This window comes from Seriola dumerili, unplaced genomic scaffold (assembly GCF_002260705.1).
Source record: "Seriola dumerili isolate Sdu_G_001 unplaced genomic scaffold, Sdu_1.0 BDQW01000025.1, whole genome shotgun sequence".
NCBI classification, from domain to species: domain Eukaryota; kingdom Metazoa; phylum Chordata; class Actinopteri; order Carangiformes; family Carangidae; genus Seriola; species Seriola dumerili.
The window spans coordinates 17,683,758-17,702,482 of NW_019174280.1; the positions used below are offsets into that span (position 1 = coordinate 17,683,758).

The 18,725-nt window shown below is 40.0% G+C and overlaps 1 protein-coding gene across 13 annotated transcripts in view; it reads right to left on the bottom strand.

Annotated features, from left to right (window-relative positions):
* ptprk (protein tyrosine phosphatase, receptor type K) overlaps nt 1-17,774 on the bottom strand; it is a 112,118-nt gene extending 94,344 nt beyond the window's left edge. For all 13 annotated transcript variants that reach the window (XM_022764097.1, XM_022764078.1, XM_022764024.1 and 10 more), the window contains exons 1-2: nt 17,768-17,774; nt 11,125-11,148 (exon numbers count right to left, since the gene is read on the bottom strand). In XM_022764097.1, the coding sequence (XP_022619818.1) occupies nt 11,125-11,143 (19 nt within the window). In that variant the 5' untranslated portion in view covers nt 11,144-11,148; nt 17,768-17,774. The remainder of the gene's footprint in view (nt 1-11,124; nt 11,149-17,767) is intronic.
* Between the last annotated feature and the right edge of the window lie 951 nt (nt 17,775-18,725).

An 18,725-nucleotide genomic window follows, 5' to 3' on the forward strand; every position in this document is an offset into this window, starting at 1 on the left:
CCCATGCACGAGGCTGTTGGTTTTAAGGCAATCTGATTTGCAGCTAGAATTTAACTGCCACTGTTCACGGTCAAATATTGAAATAAATCTTCTGCACACATACTGTACACATTGTTCAAAACAGATGACAACACTGGTTTAAAGCAGTGTCATAAGGTGATTTTTCAAGTCTACAAATTACCCTTGAAAATAACAATAAAAGGTGGTTGTGACATCAGGGGAAGTGTTCGAAATTACCTTACTGAAAAAGCCAACAAAAAAGAAAAATGGTATTATGGTCCCAAGATACATTAAGCTTAAGTGCATTAAACCATGCGTCATTATATTGTAATAATACACCAAACTGATATCACAGCAGCCAAGAAAATAAATTTAAAGTTCACTTTAGAAGTCAGGACAGCGTGTTCTTAACATAACAGAGAGAATGAAAATGAAAACTTAGTCTTCTGTCAAGCCCACTCTTGTTCACAGTGTCATTTAGAAAAAGTTTGGTTTTCTAATTTGTTCTCACAAGTAGGTGGAGGTTTCACACTGTTCTAAGATGCGTTGGTTGCAAACAACATCAGGCTGTGGATTTTTTTCTTTGGTTTAAAAAAAAAAAAAAACACGCAATATGATTAAAATGACTCATGCTATTGGGAAACCCAGGAGACAGAGCTGCATGTTGAGTGGCTTTCTCTGTCTCGAAAATCATCAAACATGACATTTAGATCAAACTATTTATTTTACATTGACAAAGTTGAGGATCCAGATAACCCCCCTTCACTTGCAGTTTTCCTTTTTTTCCCCATAAGTAGCTTCAAGGTTGTAAAAGTTTTATTTTACAGTATTTGACAAATCCAAGGTTTCATTAAAGCTCTGAGTGAAATATTCAAACCCATGCTATCAAAAAGAAATATTCTACATGTCTTGTGTATCATTTAATGTGTACAATGTTTATCTCCACAGCATGAGTTCGTAATGACTGATGCATAATTTTAACTAATCAACTAAAAATGAGCAGCCAGTACTAAATCTAATTCCATTTACAACAAATGTTGGACAATTAAATGTTCTACATCTTTGTGTGTGCTTTGTGTGTATGTGCATAATACATGTGTGCATTTTTGTATTTGTATAGTCACCAAAAGCTCTTACAAGCTTGTGCAAAAACTCACAACTTTGCAAAAATATATGAATATGAATATATATCAAAAAGCTTGGTCCGTTTGAACTTTAGAAAATGCTCAGTGAAACTGATTAAATCTGGTATCTTTGAGTGAGTGAAGTGAAATAATACACCAAAGAACAAAGAGAAATGTCCACCTACTAACATTATGTAAGCTGAGCTGTTGATGAAACAACAACTCTTCAACAACTTTAAATGATCACATAAGAGGTTGTTTCAACACCCAAAATATTCAGCCTTATCTGTGAGCTGTCGGCTAAGTTATAAGCATAAACACTGGTGAAATACAAGGTGTGTTTGAACTAAGAGTGGTGCTCCATCTATGTCATTATGGGTCTATGTATAATTTAGGAAGAACCAAGTAGAAGTATTTCCAAACAATGATAACAGCAGCTCATTACAGCTGGCTTTGCTAGTGGAATGTTAACTTTGTGTAAAGGACATATGGTTTAAAATAAGAAAAAACTGTATTAAGAAAATTGACTCTGACATTTAAACGTGTATCAGTCTGTACCCCCACCACTTGAAGTTGTGTCATGTAAGTAAAGGAGAATCCATTGGATCTACTATACAAGAGAGCAGTTCTTGAGGATGGATACTGTCGAATAGATTATATCCTATTATAGCAACACTAGATAGACCCTCTAATAGCAGATTATTTTCCTATAAGCCTACATGAAATAAAATCCCTGCCATGACCTGTTTTATTCAGTCCACATTGATAGGCTTTCACATCAACAGCTCAACATCTTCACCAGTTATGATAAAATAGTAATTTGTAGTTCATACACACAGCTAGAAGTGAATTCACTAAAACCTGAAGTCACTCTCCATCTCCTTCTCTACTACTGCTGCTGCCTCGATTAAAGTCTCCCCCCCCCTTCAATCTCTCTTGCTCTCTTTGGACCACTAACCTTGATTCACTGTTCTACTCGACTCTGCCTCGGGCTGGGACTTGCATTCTTGCACACACATACACACATACACACTAAACACAGACACGTGTACAGATGGGCACATTTACAAGCAAACACACAGCGGCATACGCTGAATGGGAGATCTACACATGTATTTGACCATGGTAAAGTAGAAGTGGTTAGTTTGGGGCCAGTGTGAGGGGAAAGTGTGGCTAACCGAAACCACATGTGGCTGACGCGCTCGCTCTCGCTCTCGCTCTCTGTCCAGAGGTATGTGAGCCTCTGGAGTGTGTGTGTGTGTGTGTATGTGTGTGTGTGTGTGTGCGAGTGTATGTGTGTGTGAGGGGGAGGTGTGATACAGAGCAAACGGCAGAAAGAGAGGCAGAGTGAGCTCATGGCTTGACTTTAACCTTTATTTATCCAGGGAAAAGTTGTGTCGAGCAGACATGCTGTTTTCTTGCCATGCTGCTATACATTCACATGGGAGCTGCTCTACTGTAACCAGTTTTCTACTGGGGGACACTGTAGCAGTGCCAACAGACGGGTCAGGGGTTAAGTGCTTTGCTCAAGGTCAGAGTTACTATGGTAGTTACTAAATCCACTTCATAGGTAAGAAAATGCTGTTTATGTGTGACACAATAGTTCTTAAAGATCCCAATGTCTGCATCCAAAGTACTACAAAAAGGGTTAAAACTTCGTTCTTAGTTTGAGTATAGCTAATCACATAGTCAAAGGGATCTCCATAAAATATATTTTTGCTTCTGCTAACAGACGACTACAGTAGTAATTTCATTGGGGGTCGCAAATGCTTCCACTAAACCACAGCTAATGATAATGTCAGGGTTGCTGCATAGACAACCTCAACTATAATAAATATGTCAGTGAAACCTCCTACATTGCATTGTTATCAGCAATTATGTATGTGCAAAACTCCTGCACCTTTAAACCTGGATCTTATTCCCATAATTGTGGCGTTTACCGTTTGAGATCTGGGCTCTGTTTCACCAAATCTGCAACATGCAACCTGCAATTTGCAACATGACACAACACAAAGTTTAACCAATGAAATCAAACTCCACACTTGAGACTCACACGTCAGTATACAACAGCCTTGTAGGTCTGGCTAATTTATCTGCAATTTTAGAATGAAAAACATTTGTGAAAATGCTGCCATTTGCAGTCTACATGTAAGTAGTGCTTGCAAATTGCCCCTAGGTAGCATGACTCCAGCGAAACAGCGCACGCATCCTGCATAATTCCAAATAAACTTAAATGTTACATAAATCATTTCAAATGTTTGTCTCAAGAGTCCAACCATTAACATAGAAAATAGACCCCTCCCTCATTTTGCATGGGGATCTCATTTCAACACACTAGCAAATGATAACAACAATGGGCAGAGATAGGAGCTGTTTATACCACAAAACATCAACACATTTTTCCTGTTCAGAACTTAACACACAAAGACTGCAGTAGTTGTGTTTCACAACCTGTACTTAACTTCATACAGCTCACTTTGTAATGAGGGACTAACCCTGCAAGACAGAGCGACGCTGTGTGTTATGGTAGTTTTGTGTGCATGTGTGTGTGTGTCTGTGTGTGTGAGGTTGAGTGTAAGAGACAGTTTATGTCATGGGGAGGCAGCGCTGTATCTGTTAACCGTTACTCCAACAAGACAGCTCGCTTGGCTCACACACACACACAGACACACACACACAGACACACACACACACACACACACACACACACACACAATAAGCACACACGAGATGCACACACAGACACTTCATTTACCTTTGGCCCAATATAGACATAGTGACAGTTAACCTAGCCACTTAATACAAAGAGACAGTTTCTTCTACAAAGACTTATATTCGCGGGGAGGGGAGGGAGGGTTAGTGTGTGTGTGTGAGTCAGAGTAAATCTGGCTGAACTGAAAACAGAGCAGAGAGAAAACACTAACAAAAGAATTCCAGAAAGTGGGTGAGAGAGATAGTGAGACAGAGGAAAAGAAGGACAGAGAGCGAGAGAGAGACCTTGACGAGAGGCAGGAGGGGGTGAGGCAGATACGAAGGGGGTGAGAGTGTTTTGTGCCAGCATGACCCTGTAGAGAAGAATTTGCGCTTCAGTTTTTGAGATAAAACATACAGATACATGATTGCTTTGTTTAGTAACTTTGTTTACTGACATCAACTGGTACTGGTTGAAGTAAATTACAATTATTCTTGTTTCAGTTTTCATTGTGTAATTTTACTGTTGTTTGAGTAAGTTTTCACTAAAGTATTGCATCAGATTCATAATTAATGTTCTCATCCTCTCCCTCTGAGACTGTAAATGTCATTTTGCATTGCATGAAATCTTTCTTAAAATTTGTATTGAGATAAATTATTAGATAAACCTTTATAGAGTTAAATGATTAGTTTAAACTACGAGTTATTTGACAAAAAAATATTTGTCAACTGTTTGAAATTTTTCAAGCAAATATCTTTGGGTTTGGGTTTGGGTTGGACAAAACAAGCAATTTGAAGAGGCTGCCTTGGGCTTTTGGAACTTGTGATGGACATTTTTAAGATGAATCCTTAATTGAAATAATTATTATTTGCAGCTCTAAATAATTTTTTACCATTAGTTCATGTATTTCTGTCATCATGTTGGAGGAATGACTGGTTGGTTGAACTTTTCAATAGTTGTCATTGGTTGTTGTAGTTATTGTCAGTTCTTAGACATTAAACAAAGATTTTGATATAAGTAGGTAGGAGATTTATAATGGGGGCAATTTCATAAATGTGGTGTATTGTCAAGTAAAACAAACTTATTTTCAGTTATTCTAAATGAACATGTTGGACTGTGTTCCCAAGTTGCTTCTGTGTTGCTCCCTTTACAATTATAATTTCCACCTTAAACAGAATCCACACACTTTATCCCTGTAATACAACACCATTCAGTCTGGATTTGGGAAGATAAAGTCCCACCCTTGTTTTTGTTGTGGGGGAAACTGGAGAAACATGGAAGAGAGGAGGTGGGACAGAGAAGGGGAAAAAAAGGGACTGTGGAGGTGGGGAGTTGGGCAGGAGAAGGAAGAGAGGGGAGAAGGAGGGAGAGAGAAAGGGGGAGGGTTTGATAAACGTTGTGTTGCTTTGTTTAGGTTAGTGGGCCATAAATTCCAAGGAAAGGGAGGGATGGGGACGAGAAGAGGGGAGTGAGATAAAATAACTGTTAGGAGAAGCTTGGAGTGGAGAAAAGGAGGGAGTCATACTTGGATATGTTTGGAGAAAAAGGAAGGAGCAATGAGAGGAGAGAAAAGGAGAGGAGAGGGGAGTTTGTTTGACTAAACTGACCGATTTCGCTCGACTCCACCAGACACGGTGGAGTCTGCATAGTATCAACAACGCAGGGGATGGTGTGTGCATTAGTGTGTGTTTGTAGAGAGTATCAGCTTTACAGAAAAATCAAACACCTTCACATTACATCACACTGTTTTGAGTGTACAGATGGGAATGTCCTGTTGGAGTCACAGGAAAATGATAAAAGCAAGGACCCTGAACTTGATAGAATGGTTGAATGTACCACAGACTACATTAACTTCTGTATGGACACTGTAATACCAGCAAAGACTGTACACTGCTTTCCAAACAATAAACCCTGGATCACCAGTAACATCAAGACCCGCCTCAACCAGAAAAAGCAGGCCTTCAGGAATGGAGACAGGGAGAAGCTCAGGTGTGTGCAACATGAGCTGAAGAGGAGATTAAAGCAGGCGAAGGAGGACTACAAAAAGAAAGTAGAGAGGAAGCTGCAGCACAACAACACCAGAGAGGTGTGGAAGGGGACGAGGACCATCACTGGCTGTAAAGAGAAGAACAGCCAGGCAACATCAGGTGATGTGGACAAGGCCAATGAGTTCAATCTGTTCAACAACAGGTGTGACACAGCCTCACCTGTTCTCTCTCCCACTGCTTAAGCTGCAGCTTCTCCTACAGCATCTCCTCCACAACCTGACACTGCAGCTGCAACTCCCTCCACACTGGGGTCAAGTCTCCTGTCCTTTACAATGGAGGAGGTGAGGGCACAGCTCAAGAGGCTACGTCCTGGAAAGGCAACAGGCCCGGATGGTGTGTGTCCAAGGCTGTTAAAGGACTGTGCAGCCCAGCTGGCCGAGCCTCTCCAGCGGCTGAGATAAATGACTACAGACCGATGGCCCTCACATCTCACATCATGAAAACCCTGGAGTGGCTGCTTCTCCACCTTCTGAAGCCACTTGTTGAACATGCGCTAGACCCCCTACAGTTCATTATTGTTTATTTATTATTAACTGTTTTTATTATTATTATTGTTATTATCAACAATGAGCTAATGGACACATGAATTTCCCCTAGGGGATAAATAAATTATCTATCTTTCTATCTATTAAGAATCTCGAGGCTCCCTCCCAATGAAAACATCACACGTCCTATTTTGGTGATTTTCCTGGTTCACATATTGCTCTACAGCTGTGTGGCCACTGGGAATTTCACTGCACTGCTTTCTTATCTCTTCCAGTGGAAAGGACACACTGTATGCACTGTTTGCAGCTCTCTAATCAGGGTAGCAGAACTCATGGTCAGGGTTTCCCACAAGCATTTATTCAGTGATGCTCACTTAAAAGCACAAGTGCCCTGGGGAGTTATAGTCTCAGTAGGTGTTCCAACCCTACAATCTAAGGAAACCGTGAAAAAAACTATTGCTTAGTTTCATGAATGCAGAGAAATAAATCTGAGCGGCTGGGTGTTTGGACTGTATGGGGTTGCAGAGCAGCAGGCAGCACAGGCCCCTCTGTAAGTTTAAGCTGTTGGTGGTGCAGCATATTTGAATTTTGATGTAGGCCAGTAACACACTGTGATGTTTACATATCGTTTGTGACCTCTTCTTTATCCCTGAGAAGTAGCAGTTCAGTTATAATGCCCCATTCAAGACTACAAGGCATAATAGAGAAGGATAAGCTTACATTGTTAAGTTTGTCTTTACTAATATACTCACATGCCTCACATGTGTATTTTTGGTAGCTTTAATCATTCCTCCTCTCATGGCCATCAAGAGCAGTGTGACTCCAATGAAAGAGATAAGCTACAATATCTACAGTCCTTGTTCTGTGCAAAAACGCATTGTCTTCAGTTCAGGTGAAGCCTAAGGTGAGCCATGGTGGAGCGATTAGTTAGGGATAGGAACTGATAAGATTTTGTTGAAACCAATGCCATTATCAAAAACAGGCCTACACAAGTTTTCAGCATCAACACAGCTGTTTTTCTTTGAGTCTGAACACAGTGTAGAAAAAGTATGAAACTTTTGGAGCCAGTTCTCAACTGGAACCTGTTCTCAATTCCCATCCCTAGTGATAGTACCACAAAGGAGGGATTTTGTACTACAAAGACTTGACTTGAGATAACCACTTGGTCTGAATAACTCAGGCTGCTTAGACTTTGCTTACTCTTCAGACTTTTAGCACAGACTCCTGCCGATTTTCTTCACAACCAGAATAAGTATGTGTTTAAGACAGGCTTGAAAAAAGTGAACGAATCAGTAATCGTTCAGTCTATAAATAAAAAATCTCCATTTTCTACAGCAAGGTTTTCAATTGGCTTAAATTTTTCTCAAATCTTAGATACATACTTACAGTAGTTTAAAATGATATATAACACAGAAAAGAGGTATATCTTCAAAATTAAAAAAACTGTGACCAGCAAATAGTTGTCTTCAATATTTTGGGCTCATAAATGATGATGACGATGTAAGCGATTATTCAATAGTCAAATTTGCGGTCAGTTAATTAGTGATCAATAACTTGGTTAACTGACTGACTGTTTCATTACTTTTAATGAAAGTTGAACATTTAAGTTAAACAAAGAGTTAAAGGTGATTGCTGGAGGATATTGAATTATGATTGCAGTTAGCTAAGGTTAATGGTCCTCACATATTTTCTAGCTACTTACATATTCATACAAATAATTTTTTTCTTTGGAATTGACAAGACAATATTATATGCAACACTATATTCACATATTAATAATGCTCTCCTGCAATTACTCTAATGTGTCTATGTTAAACTTGCTACTTAAATTCAAATATATGACTTTTTCTCAGAGAGTGTTTCCGATATCAAGGCTGAGACGGACCAACCAGAAATCTGACAGACAGACAGATGTTCAACATTTAAATGTCTGTCTCCAAACTCCCACACACCGCCTGTCTGTTAGAGTGATTGACTGTAGGTGCGTATACATGTGCTTGATCGCTGTCAGACTGACCATGTGTCTGCAGTCATCTAGTCATCTGCAGACAGGAGGGACACACACAGGCTAGATGGCAGCAGGCAGACAGACAGACACAGATTAGGATGGCAGACAGACAGATAAAAAAAACAAAAAAACACTGCGTAACATCATTTAGAGGAAAAAGATAGAGCTCTGGAATATCTGCTAGAAGATTTAAATCTCTGCTCACACAGACAGACGGAGCACCAGCACTGTGGTGATGTGAAGATACATAGTCAGGGATGGAGATGATAATCTTAATGGACTGGTCATCTGTCTGTAAGCCCTTGATTCTTTCTCTCACACACACACACACACACACACACACACACACACACACACACACACACACACACACACACACACAAGAGGGTTTATATATCTCGAAAGCTTTCTACTGCTCTTGAACTGAAATCAGCTTTAAGAGCACAGGAGAGCGGAGTTGTCGGAAAGGAATGTAAGGACAGTAAAAATAGTGCCTCTGTCTTTTTGATACGAGCATATACACACATGGCTGAGAGTGACTGCTGCAGAATGTCCTCTGGGATTTTATCATGAGGCTACACACAGAGATCAGGAATGAGACTTCTGTGGTATACTGCTCATGGATTGCTTACGGCTGTGTGTGTGTGTGTTTGTGTGTGTGTGTGTGTGTGTTGCAGCTTCATGACGGATGTCTTCTTAACTGTACTAATGTAAACCACTTTAGCCACTGCCCATAGCTACACACACAGGCACGGACACACAGGCACAGACACACACACACACACACACACACACACACACACACACACACACACACACACACACACACACACACACACACACACACACGCATAAGAGCCCTTTGGCCATGTCTATCCAGTCCACCCAAAATCTAACACAATTCAATTCAACATACAGTACAAATACTGTGAACCCTATGGCACAGCCTGACTTGCACCTCACTAGAAATGTGATCCATATTGTGGCGACGGAGACTGCAACAACTGTGATTGGTCAGCTTGGTAGCACATCTCGTCCATGTCCATGTAGCCCTAACCCTCTTATACAGAGATCCCGCTATATCGCCATTAAGATTACCCCTTGTTATGCCATGTTTACAGTCAACCCACCATGCCAGCCCTAAATTTCACAAAAGGCTCTATGTTGATCCTATGCAGAAGTATAAACCAGGCTTTACCTGTCCTGTCCTGATTCAACTTTTAAGGGGTTTCAATTGAAGTTTGACTTTGAATTTACAGAAAGACAAGTTAAATCTCAGCCTATCCTTTAAACACCATACCTTTATTCGTCTCTACTTCATCTCCAAACTATCAACTATGAACTAGCAGAGCAATCAAAGTAGTTATAAACACACTTTTTTTCAGGGACTGAGTTGAGTGAACTCTACTGAGCTTAGTGAGAGCAGATGTAGAACCTGCCAAAACCATGTTCAAGAACCCGTCCGGCTTAATATGAACTGACAGTATTTATGCCCCGCTGGGCTTTCATTAGGTCTTTATTAGTTTTGTATTAAATAATTTGTGTTTTCAAGCGTAGCACTCCAAATCCTGTGTCTATCTCCCTCATACACACACACAAAATGAAAATGTTGAAAATGAATCTGAGCTTTTTCTTTCATTTTTTGAGGATTAACTAGAATATGACCTTGTGTAAAATCAATTGAGGATTTTTATTTCCTTTGATTTAAAAAAAAAAATAAAGTCTAAATACTATATTTGCTCTGACTTTGTCACAGCAAACCCTGTGGGATACCAAACAGTTACACAGTGATCTCTCTGTCTGTCTCGGCTGTGTGAAGCGTCTGTGGTGTATTTCACCAACCTGTCACTTTCACAACAAAAAACAACTCGCTCATTAACAACCAGCCGCAGTGAGTGTTTGTGTGTGTGAAAGAGAGACAGAGAAGGAATAAAGATAAAGGATACGTGTGAGAGGATGCATGGTGGCTGAAGTGGACACTTATGTGAAGAGAAGAGAAGAGAAGAGAAGAGAAGAGAAGAGAAGAGAAGAGAAGAGAAGAGAAGAGAAGAGATACTTGGCTACTGAAGGAACAAAGACTCTCAGAGCTCCTTATTAAAGAGCAGGCTTGACTAAACAAACAGCACCTGGAAACTTCAAACCTCCCAACAGCTGTCTAACTACAGACAGACAGAGACAGACAAAGACGTGAAGGGAAACACACAGACAAATGGCAAATAGACTAACTGACAGCCAGGCTGGCAGAGTCACAAAGGCAGACAACAGCAAACCAGTACAAGACCGCTCCAAATATTTCATCAATTCAATTAGAGTTTGTCATTGTAGAAATTATTTCTGGAGAGCAAAATAGCTCTAGACATGACCTGAAAGATCTGAAACAATTTCAACATTGAATCAAATACTTCCAGTAGGAATCAAATAGTTCATAAATGTTTTATACTGTCAAAATATTGAGCATACTATACTTTAATACTGGCTTAATGCGGTGCCAGAGTTTGGACTGGTGAGTCATGGTGAGATTGCTCATAATTACAGAAATCACTATTAAATGGGTTAGTAAAGACACATCAGCTATGAGATGGAACAACTATGGATGACAAAACTAACAATTAAATCACTGCAATGGACATCTACACATTGATAAAGGAACATTAAGTTAAGATGGCGACACGGCGATAATTATGATGACAACAAAGACTACAACAACGACAATGATGATGACGGTGACAGATGAAGCTCAGCTCTTCGCTGGCCAGTCATAACTCACCCTTCTCAGCGCGCCCCATGTGAGCTGGGTCCCGTAAAAGCAAAGCAAAGAATAATAAGACAGAGTTAGATTGGAAAGCATGCACAAACCAACACATACACATTTTGTGCACGAGAGATGCACTGTGTGTTTTAAGATTCAGCATTCCTCTTTGTGGATCCACAAAGAGTAAGTGCACTTAACTTGGATAATAACATTACACAAGCTACTTCTTCTCATCCGTAATGTTTGGCTTTTGCATAGGGCTGAGTATTGAACCTCCATATTTATTTTGGAATCAAAAAAATGTGTCCACAGCATCCCAGCATCTATCAAAAGATACTTGCTCTTGATTTACTCTTACTGCTTGATCTTTGATCAGACACTTTCTGATTTAAGTCATACATTTACTAATTTTAGACTGGCTTTATTTAGACAATGTTTTGAGATCCTCTGTAGTTTATATTTATAGGATTTCACTAGGAAAAATCATTGTTTTTAATGTATCACATGCATCGTCTATATGTGGGCTATTGAATTTCAAGCGTTACTGGTAAAAACACGAAGCTGCTTAGATTGAGGTCTAAGTATGCAGTGTGGTTTGTTGTTTTGTGCAGGTCAATGGCTTAACTTAACTGTTCTTGTTGGTAGTCATGATATAATAAAGCATATACAGCACCTATAAAATGGCATTCAACACTTTTGGAAATGTTCATGCATTATTGTCTTATTGCATTTACTCCTACATTTGAGAAGTCCTTCTCCTTAAGAAACGTTTAAAATTAGACTCAATGTACACACGCAGCTCAGCAGCAAGAAAATAATCAAAAGCCTACGAAATAATCTGCCATAAAAGCAAATACATGACATAGACATACAGCCTCTCATTTAGCACGACCGCACACAAAAGGGGTTTTGAAAAAGTACTGTGGACAAGTTTGACTTGCTTCTCTTACACAAACTTTAACCTTAAACCAACACATGCTCAACCTCAACCTTTACCCCCTGCTTCACCTTACCCCCATGGTAACCCTAAAAATAATCATCTTCCCAAGACTGTCGTCACCTGCCTGCTTCTACCAATCTCTCTCCCCCTTACACACACACACACACACGCACACGCACACACCAGCCAAGTCTCCATTACATACATCATTATCACAACACACAAGACTACACAATTGGTGCTGAGGATGCTCACATCTGTGTCTGTGTGAATGTGAAGCAAAGAGTGTGTGTGTGTATGTGTGTGTGTATTTGTGTGTGCACTGTAATGTAATTAATCAGCTGAGAGTGTTGATTACTTAATCTGTCATTAGCCAGCCGTGTGTGTAAGAGTGAGTGTGTGTGTGTGTGTGTGTGTGTGTGTGTGTGTGTGTGTGTGTGTGTATGAGAGGTAGCAGTGTGTTTCAAGGCCCCCGACAGCTGTGACCAGAGCCAAACAGGGCAGAGCAGAGATTGATGATACTGGACTAATACCATCATTCATCAGGGATGTGATATTTCAGGGATTCTGGATTTGTTTTGGATGTATTGCCTCGTTTCATCTCCAGTGGGGCTGTGCTATCTTCTTGGTTCACTTCCTGCTTACTGACTGATGATTTACACCCATCATGTCCCAGTATCTAAAGGTTAATCCTTACCATAACACCAGGTATATTCCAATTTGCCCAATTTGTGCATAAAATACCTGATTGGAAGCACCAAATATTCATGAAGAAAACTTGAAATATTGCATATTAACTTGACTGATAGAAAAACGACAAGATTAAATAAAAGCTGATGGATGACTTCTACTTACAACAGAGCATCCATGTCATGCTGCCACTCGCTGCTACAAGCCTCTTCTCCAACAGAATAAAGTAACAATGTAAAATTTAATTTAAAATGTAAAGTAAAGAACAAAAAGAGTGGGAGGTTGTTGGGGGTATATGTAACTGTAACAGTTCTGGTTCGAGTCCAGGCCAAGACTCTTGTTTCTCCCACTCTGTCACCAATGCCATAGTGGCTAATAAACATCTGGCTAAGAGGAGACAAGATTAATTAATTAACAAATCACAAATACTAGAAGCAGCGAGAAGTGGGAAACAACTTCTTTTAAAATTTCAACTTTACTGCATTAGAGAAGTCCTACATTTCAAGATACCGTTGTACCCAACAAGGATCTGATTCTTAAAATGTACTTCTCAAAATGCACTAAATTAGAAAGGGAGCATTGCTGCGAGTCCCTGGGAGGCCATGATGAATCAGCATCACTGGTGCTCAATTAATTGTTCCCTCTTGTCATGTCCTCTTGAATATGGCCACAGAAACAGATACTGATTCATGCCCAAATTCCATAAATTTGGTAAAGACTTGTACCATGGTCTAAAGAAACATATCTAGTGGTTGGCAGGGCATCCTGTTATGTTGTACAGCACAGTGCATGGAAACCTGAATCACAACCTGTGTCAATCATGTCATGTTCTCACTCTCCCTCATGCCTCTTAACTCTCTGACAACAGCAAGAGGCTATGAGGTTCCACTGTCGCTATGTGTCGCTAATCCATTTTTCAACACATACCCACAAATTCATTCATACACACACACACACGCACACACGTGCGTGCACATGCACACATGCTAATGAGGGATTAGCTAATGAATTCTCTCAACAGATTAATTACATTTTATACACACGCTTGTGTGCACGCAGACTTCATCCCCAAACGGCTGAAGAAATGAGCCAGTACTTTCAAAGAGAGGGTTTTTTTGTTTTTTTTTTAAATCTATCACTAAATTGAAATCCACAGAAAAAGATTGGTGCTGGGCAAATTGGCGTTTCATTTGAAGAGAAGACATTAAGATGGATCTGAAGGATGGTGAAGTCAAGCATTACTTTTAACGAGAAAATAAATAAAGCGGTCTTTGATTTGGCGCCATTTTACATGGCATGAGTAGAATGAGGCATTCTCACGTGAATCTAAATGAGAGGCAAACATTTCACTGTTCTCCGGAGGGCTTAAAAGCATCAGCCTCCCTCTGTCTCTCTTTCTCTTTAAGTGACAGCAACGCACACAACACACACACCACTGACACACTCACACTCCCTCCTGCTGTTTTCACAGTCTCTTGAGTAGAGGAGATGCCCATGGCCAAAAACCAATGGTTACATTACTTGTTTTTTTCCTCCTCTTCTTCTCTTTCTCACTATCACTCTCTTTCACTTCTTTCTCTGGGAAAACAGACAATTTCATTTCATCTTCCAAATGGTGCAGAAAAGTAATTATAATTAAACCAACTTGATTTTAATACTCAAAATACTAAAATAATTTACAATTATAATTAAACCAGCTCAGATTTGGTGCTCAGTAGCAGCGGCAGCCTTCTAATTCGTCTGGAGACTCTAATGGAAAACAATTATTTCACTTCATTAAGATTAAAGACGCTGGGAATCTGTGTCACAACTCGATCAGAGAGGAGACAGATTTAGAAAGTTGTCAAATTAACATAAAGTCAGTTACTGACTTTGTAAAGGCAACGAGACGCATGCTCATTCACAATTATTACACTGACTTTGTAAGCGATAAGCCAAAACAAAACTGCTGCAAAACAGCATGATAAGAAGAGACGAGAGAGAGACATATTTACATAAATGCCATAATCTATAGTTTAACTTTCTAAATGGGAAACTAGAAGATAGTGACAGAAATGAGACAGATTTAGAGGAAAACATCTTAACACAAACTCTAAATGACTTTGTAAAGACATGATGGACAGTTTTCCATCCTTGCCACTGATTTTTCTCGTCCTTGTCAGTGATTTCCGAGTGAAACGGAAACTGACGCTGCATGAAAACACACATCTCTCCTGTGATTCTCTGTGATTTCATTTCATTATTGACTTCTGATCTAACAATCGCCACTTTTTTTCTCAGTGACAGTTCACACTGGCTGTATTAATGATCTGCCTATTAACCCTATCAGCCTCATTAGTTACACATTTCATTGAAATTATTAGATAAAAGTGCTGTCAGTGATAGAAATAACTGCACTGAACTATGAAATCTACCGTGCCCTGCACTCTCTCTGCACTAAAGCTGTGTTATTGTGTGCGATAAATGACAAGTAAAATCAGTTAGGATTTACAGTATATACAGAAAAAGACATGCCAACTACATACTAATTACTAGAACCTGGGTCCTTTTGTTGCAATCAATCAATATTTTTTGCTGACTTACTGCAATTACTATTATTGTAGCCTGCTTTTAAAATATACATAAAAATACTGTTTATTCCGCAACACAACCAACTCAAAGTTGTCCTTTTTAAAAACTAATGACAGCCCACCTCCCACTCTGTGTAAAGCCCCATCTAGTCACTAGTATTTACTTGCAAATTAACAGCACTCAAATTCCCAAAGAGGCCTCAAAGACATTCCACACATTTGTTACCAATAGGACCAAATGGCCACAAGGGAGGGGGAGAGGAGGGTAGTTGTGCGGTATAGGGGGTGGGGAGGGCGTGGAAGAGGGGGCAATAAAAAGCTCACAGATGAAGTAGTAAATAATGTGTAATTTTTATGCAAGCATTAATAGGGCTAAGTGAACGCTGGAGCAGAAAACGACATTGTTATACTATTTCTTGTTATTTCCAGGTCATAAATGGAGCGTGATGTGTCCTTTATTACAGCCTTATATGGTTTTAGTTTGATTTTTGGAGGTCAACTTCCAAACGGCTGTACGTCTCCCTCTCTCCCTCTCTCTCTCTCTCTCTCTCTCTCTCTGTGTGTATTGGAGTTCAATCAAACAACAGCTGAATGCGGAAATAAAACGCGCAGCAGTTACGCAGACCGAGACACAGGTAGTGAGAGGAGTTTGTTTGCGCGGTGGACCGAGAGCTGCAGAGAATATGTCAGGGACTTTGTGTTTTCTCACAAGTAACACAACACTGCTGCAGGATAACTTAATTGACGAGTTCGTTTAAAGGACTTTTGCAAAAAGCATCGTCCCGGATATCATCAGGCAACAATGTTGCAGTTTTTTCTCCAGGGAGTGCATACGCGTTTCTGCAGACTAGACGGACGAAAGGGGAGCAAACTGCACACTGACCGATGCAGGTTACTATTCAAACTTGCGTCCGGGAACAACCTCGAGCCCAGCGGAAGGGCTTTCCACGCATCCCCAGAAAAATACGTTTAGTTAAATGCCACGGTCATTATATCTACTAAATATAACAATGGCGACACACACGGTTGCATGTAGTTGAACTATTACTATTTGAGTTTAGGTTTCACCCTCTGTACCTTGCAAATGATCCATAAAATCACACCTAACCTGATAAATCTTTACAGTTTTCACCGATTTACAGTTTATCATGGGATGAAAACGGAGTCTTAAAAAAAAGTAACTGGTCTTTTGTATCTATCTTTTCGTGTTAAATCATACGATGCAAAACCAGTATTTCCTTCATCAAACAGGCGATCGGCGTACAGGCTATATTCCCAACCATTAGGTTTTATTGCACGCAGCGCGAATAAAGTTGCAGTATAGGGATCATTTGCTTTGCAAAGAGCGAAGAGCTCACGGCGCTTGCGAAGCGAACCGACCGATGCCTCATACAAAAGAGCAACAGTACTATAGAAAAGACTTTTAACACACCAAGGATTCAAGCATATAAATGACAAGTAGTCCTAAATGCATTTAAGTAAAGTAAAGATTGGAATAAACTCTACTGAATACCGCATATCACTGCACCACACCATAGGGGAATCACAGGATGGAAACACTACAAAGTGCAAGATCGTTGTAAACAGAGAGAATATCAGTCATCACTGTGATACTACATTCATATTATAGCCTGTTATTAGAAGGCGATCTCCGTGCACAAGCAAACTTTTTCTCCATTCATGCGCAGCTCGCGAGGCTGCACGGCTCAACGGCGAACGATGTTTCCCCTCTCTGTTTAATACAAGCTCAATGTTCTTATGACTAATGTTAACACCCGGTGTCCCAATATAAAAGCCTTACATGTTGCCGGTTCTACCCTGTGTGATCATGACTGCAAGTGAAGGCAGCTCATTTGTGTGTGTGTGTGTGTGTTTTTTTTTGTTTTGTTTGTTTGTTTTGGGTTTTTGTTTTTGTGTTTTTTGGTCTTCAAATCAGATCAACCTTTTGTAGATCTGAGCAGAAAATCTAGTGTCCCGTGATGCTACGTAAAGACCCGAACAGACATGTTGCAACTTAGTTTTAAACCTTAAAGATAGGTGTTCCCGGTCTAAGCAGTAGGTCAGTGCTAGTCATTTTGTACAAGTAAAGCGCAACCTACTTGGCAAACAGACTGAATTCAAACAAGAGCCGACAGATCTCACCCAGGCTCAAATAGGCTACGACTTGCATGCAACGAAAGAAAAAAAATCACGTTCTAACAGTGACACAGAGCATCTATACTCCAAGGAAAGTGCCTGTCACACATCCAAGGGTGTTTGAAAACAGCATAAAAACGGTTAAAGAGGCACAACGGTACGTTTTCAACCCCGAGGTTAACTTTTCTCCTACACCTAAACACACCTGTCGGGAATCCATACGCTTACACTGATGGAGAAAAAGGAACATATCGTCTGATACAGTCCTTTCACCACACCGAAAACACTATAAGCTCTCTATTTTTCCTGTGTTCGTCCTTACCTGTCGGTATTTGACCGGAGACTGTCGAAAAGAGAAGCAGGAGTCCCACGCAAACAGAGAAAAGTGTATCCATGTTTCAGAGCGTGGCCGTGTGAGAGTCTGTAACAGTTTTCCCCCGGAAAAGTTTTTGATTCTCCTGCGAGTTTTTCCGTCTTCTTCTCCGTCTTCAGTCTTCTTTATTTCTCTCTTTAGTGAGTTATTATTCCTCCTGTTGTTGTGGATTCAGGCGCCCCATTCTCTCCTTTCTCCGCTTTCTCTCTTTTCGCTTCCTACGGGCTCTCGCGGACACTACACTTTGTTTCACGCGCAGTGAGTGAGTGCGAGAGAGAGAGAGAGAGAGAGAGAGAGAGAGAGAGAGAGAGAGAGAGAGGGAGGGAGAGGGAGGGAGAGGGAGCGCGAGCGCAGCAGAGAAAGTGCGTGACGTCACGAGGCAGGAGTTGATTTAAAAAATAGCAAATTAAAAGAAACAATGTAACAAAACGTGAATTTATTGTATTGTGTTGTAATGTGCATTGTTTCAATTTTAATTTAGTTTCCACAAGCCATTCTTACACTCTTATTGATGTAAAAAAAAAAAAGTTTTTCCCTCATTAACCTAATCACCACAAGGCTGGGTGGGTAACGCGGGCAACAGGGCCCCCCCTAGTCCAGATCTGACTTGTTTTAGTTTATACTAAGATCATTTGTTGTGTTTTATTTTTTCTGTGTGAATTAATTAACACACAAAAAACATGGGGAAAGGTGATATTAATCCAGGCTGCAACCAACAATTATTGTCATTGTCAATACATCTGACAATTAATTTTTTTTATTAATTGATTGATTGGTATAATATACTAAGGTATAATATACACCAAAAGAACAGGTAACTGTTTTTATTGTTGTGGCTGATTGGTGTATATTCATGTGTTAACAGATCATTCTGAACCATTAGGAATTTGATTTAAAACTTAATTTG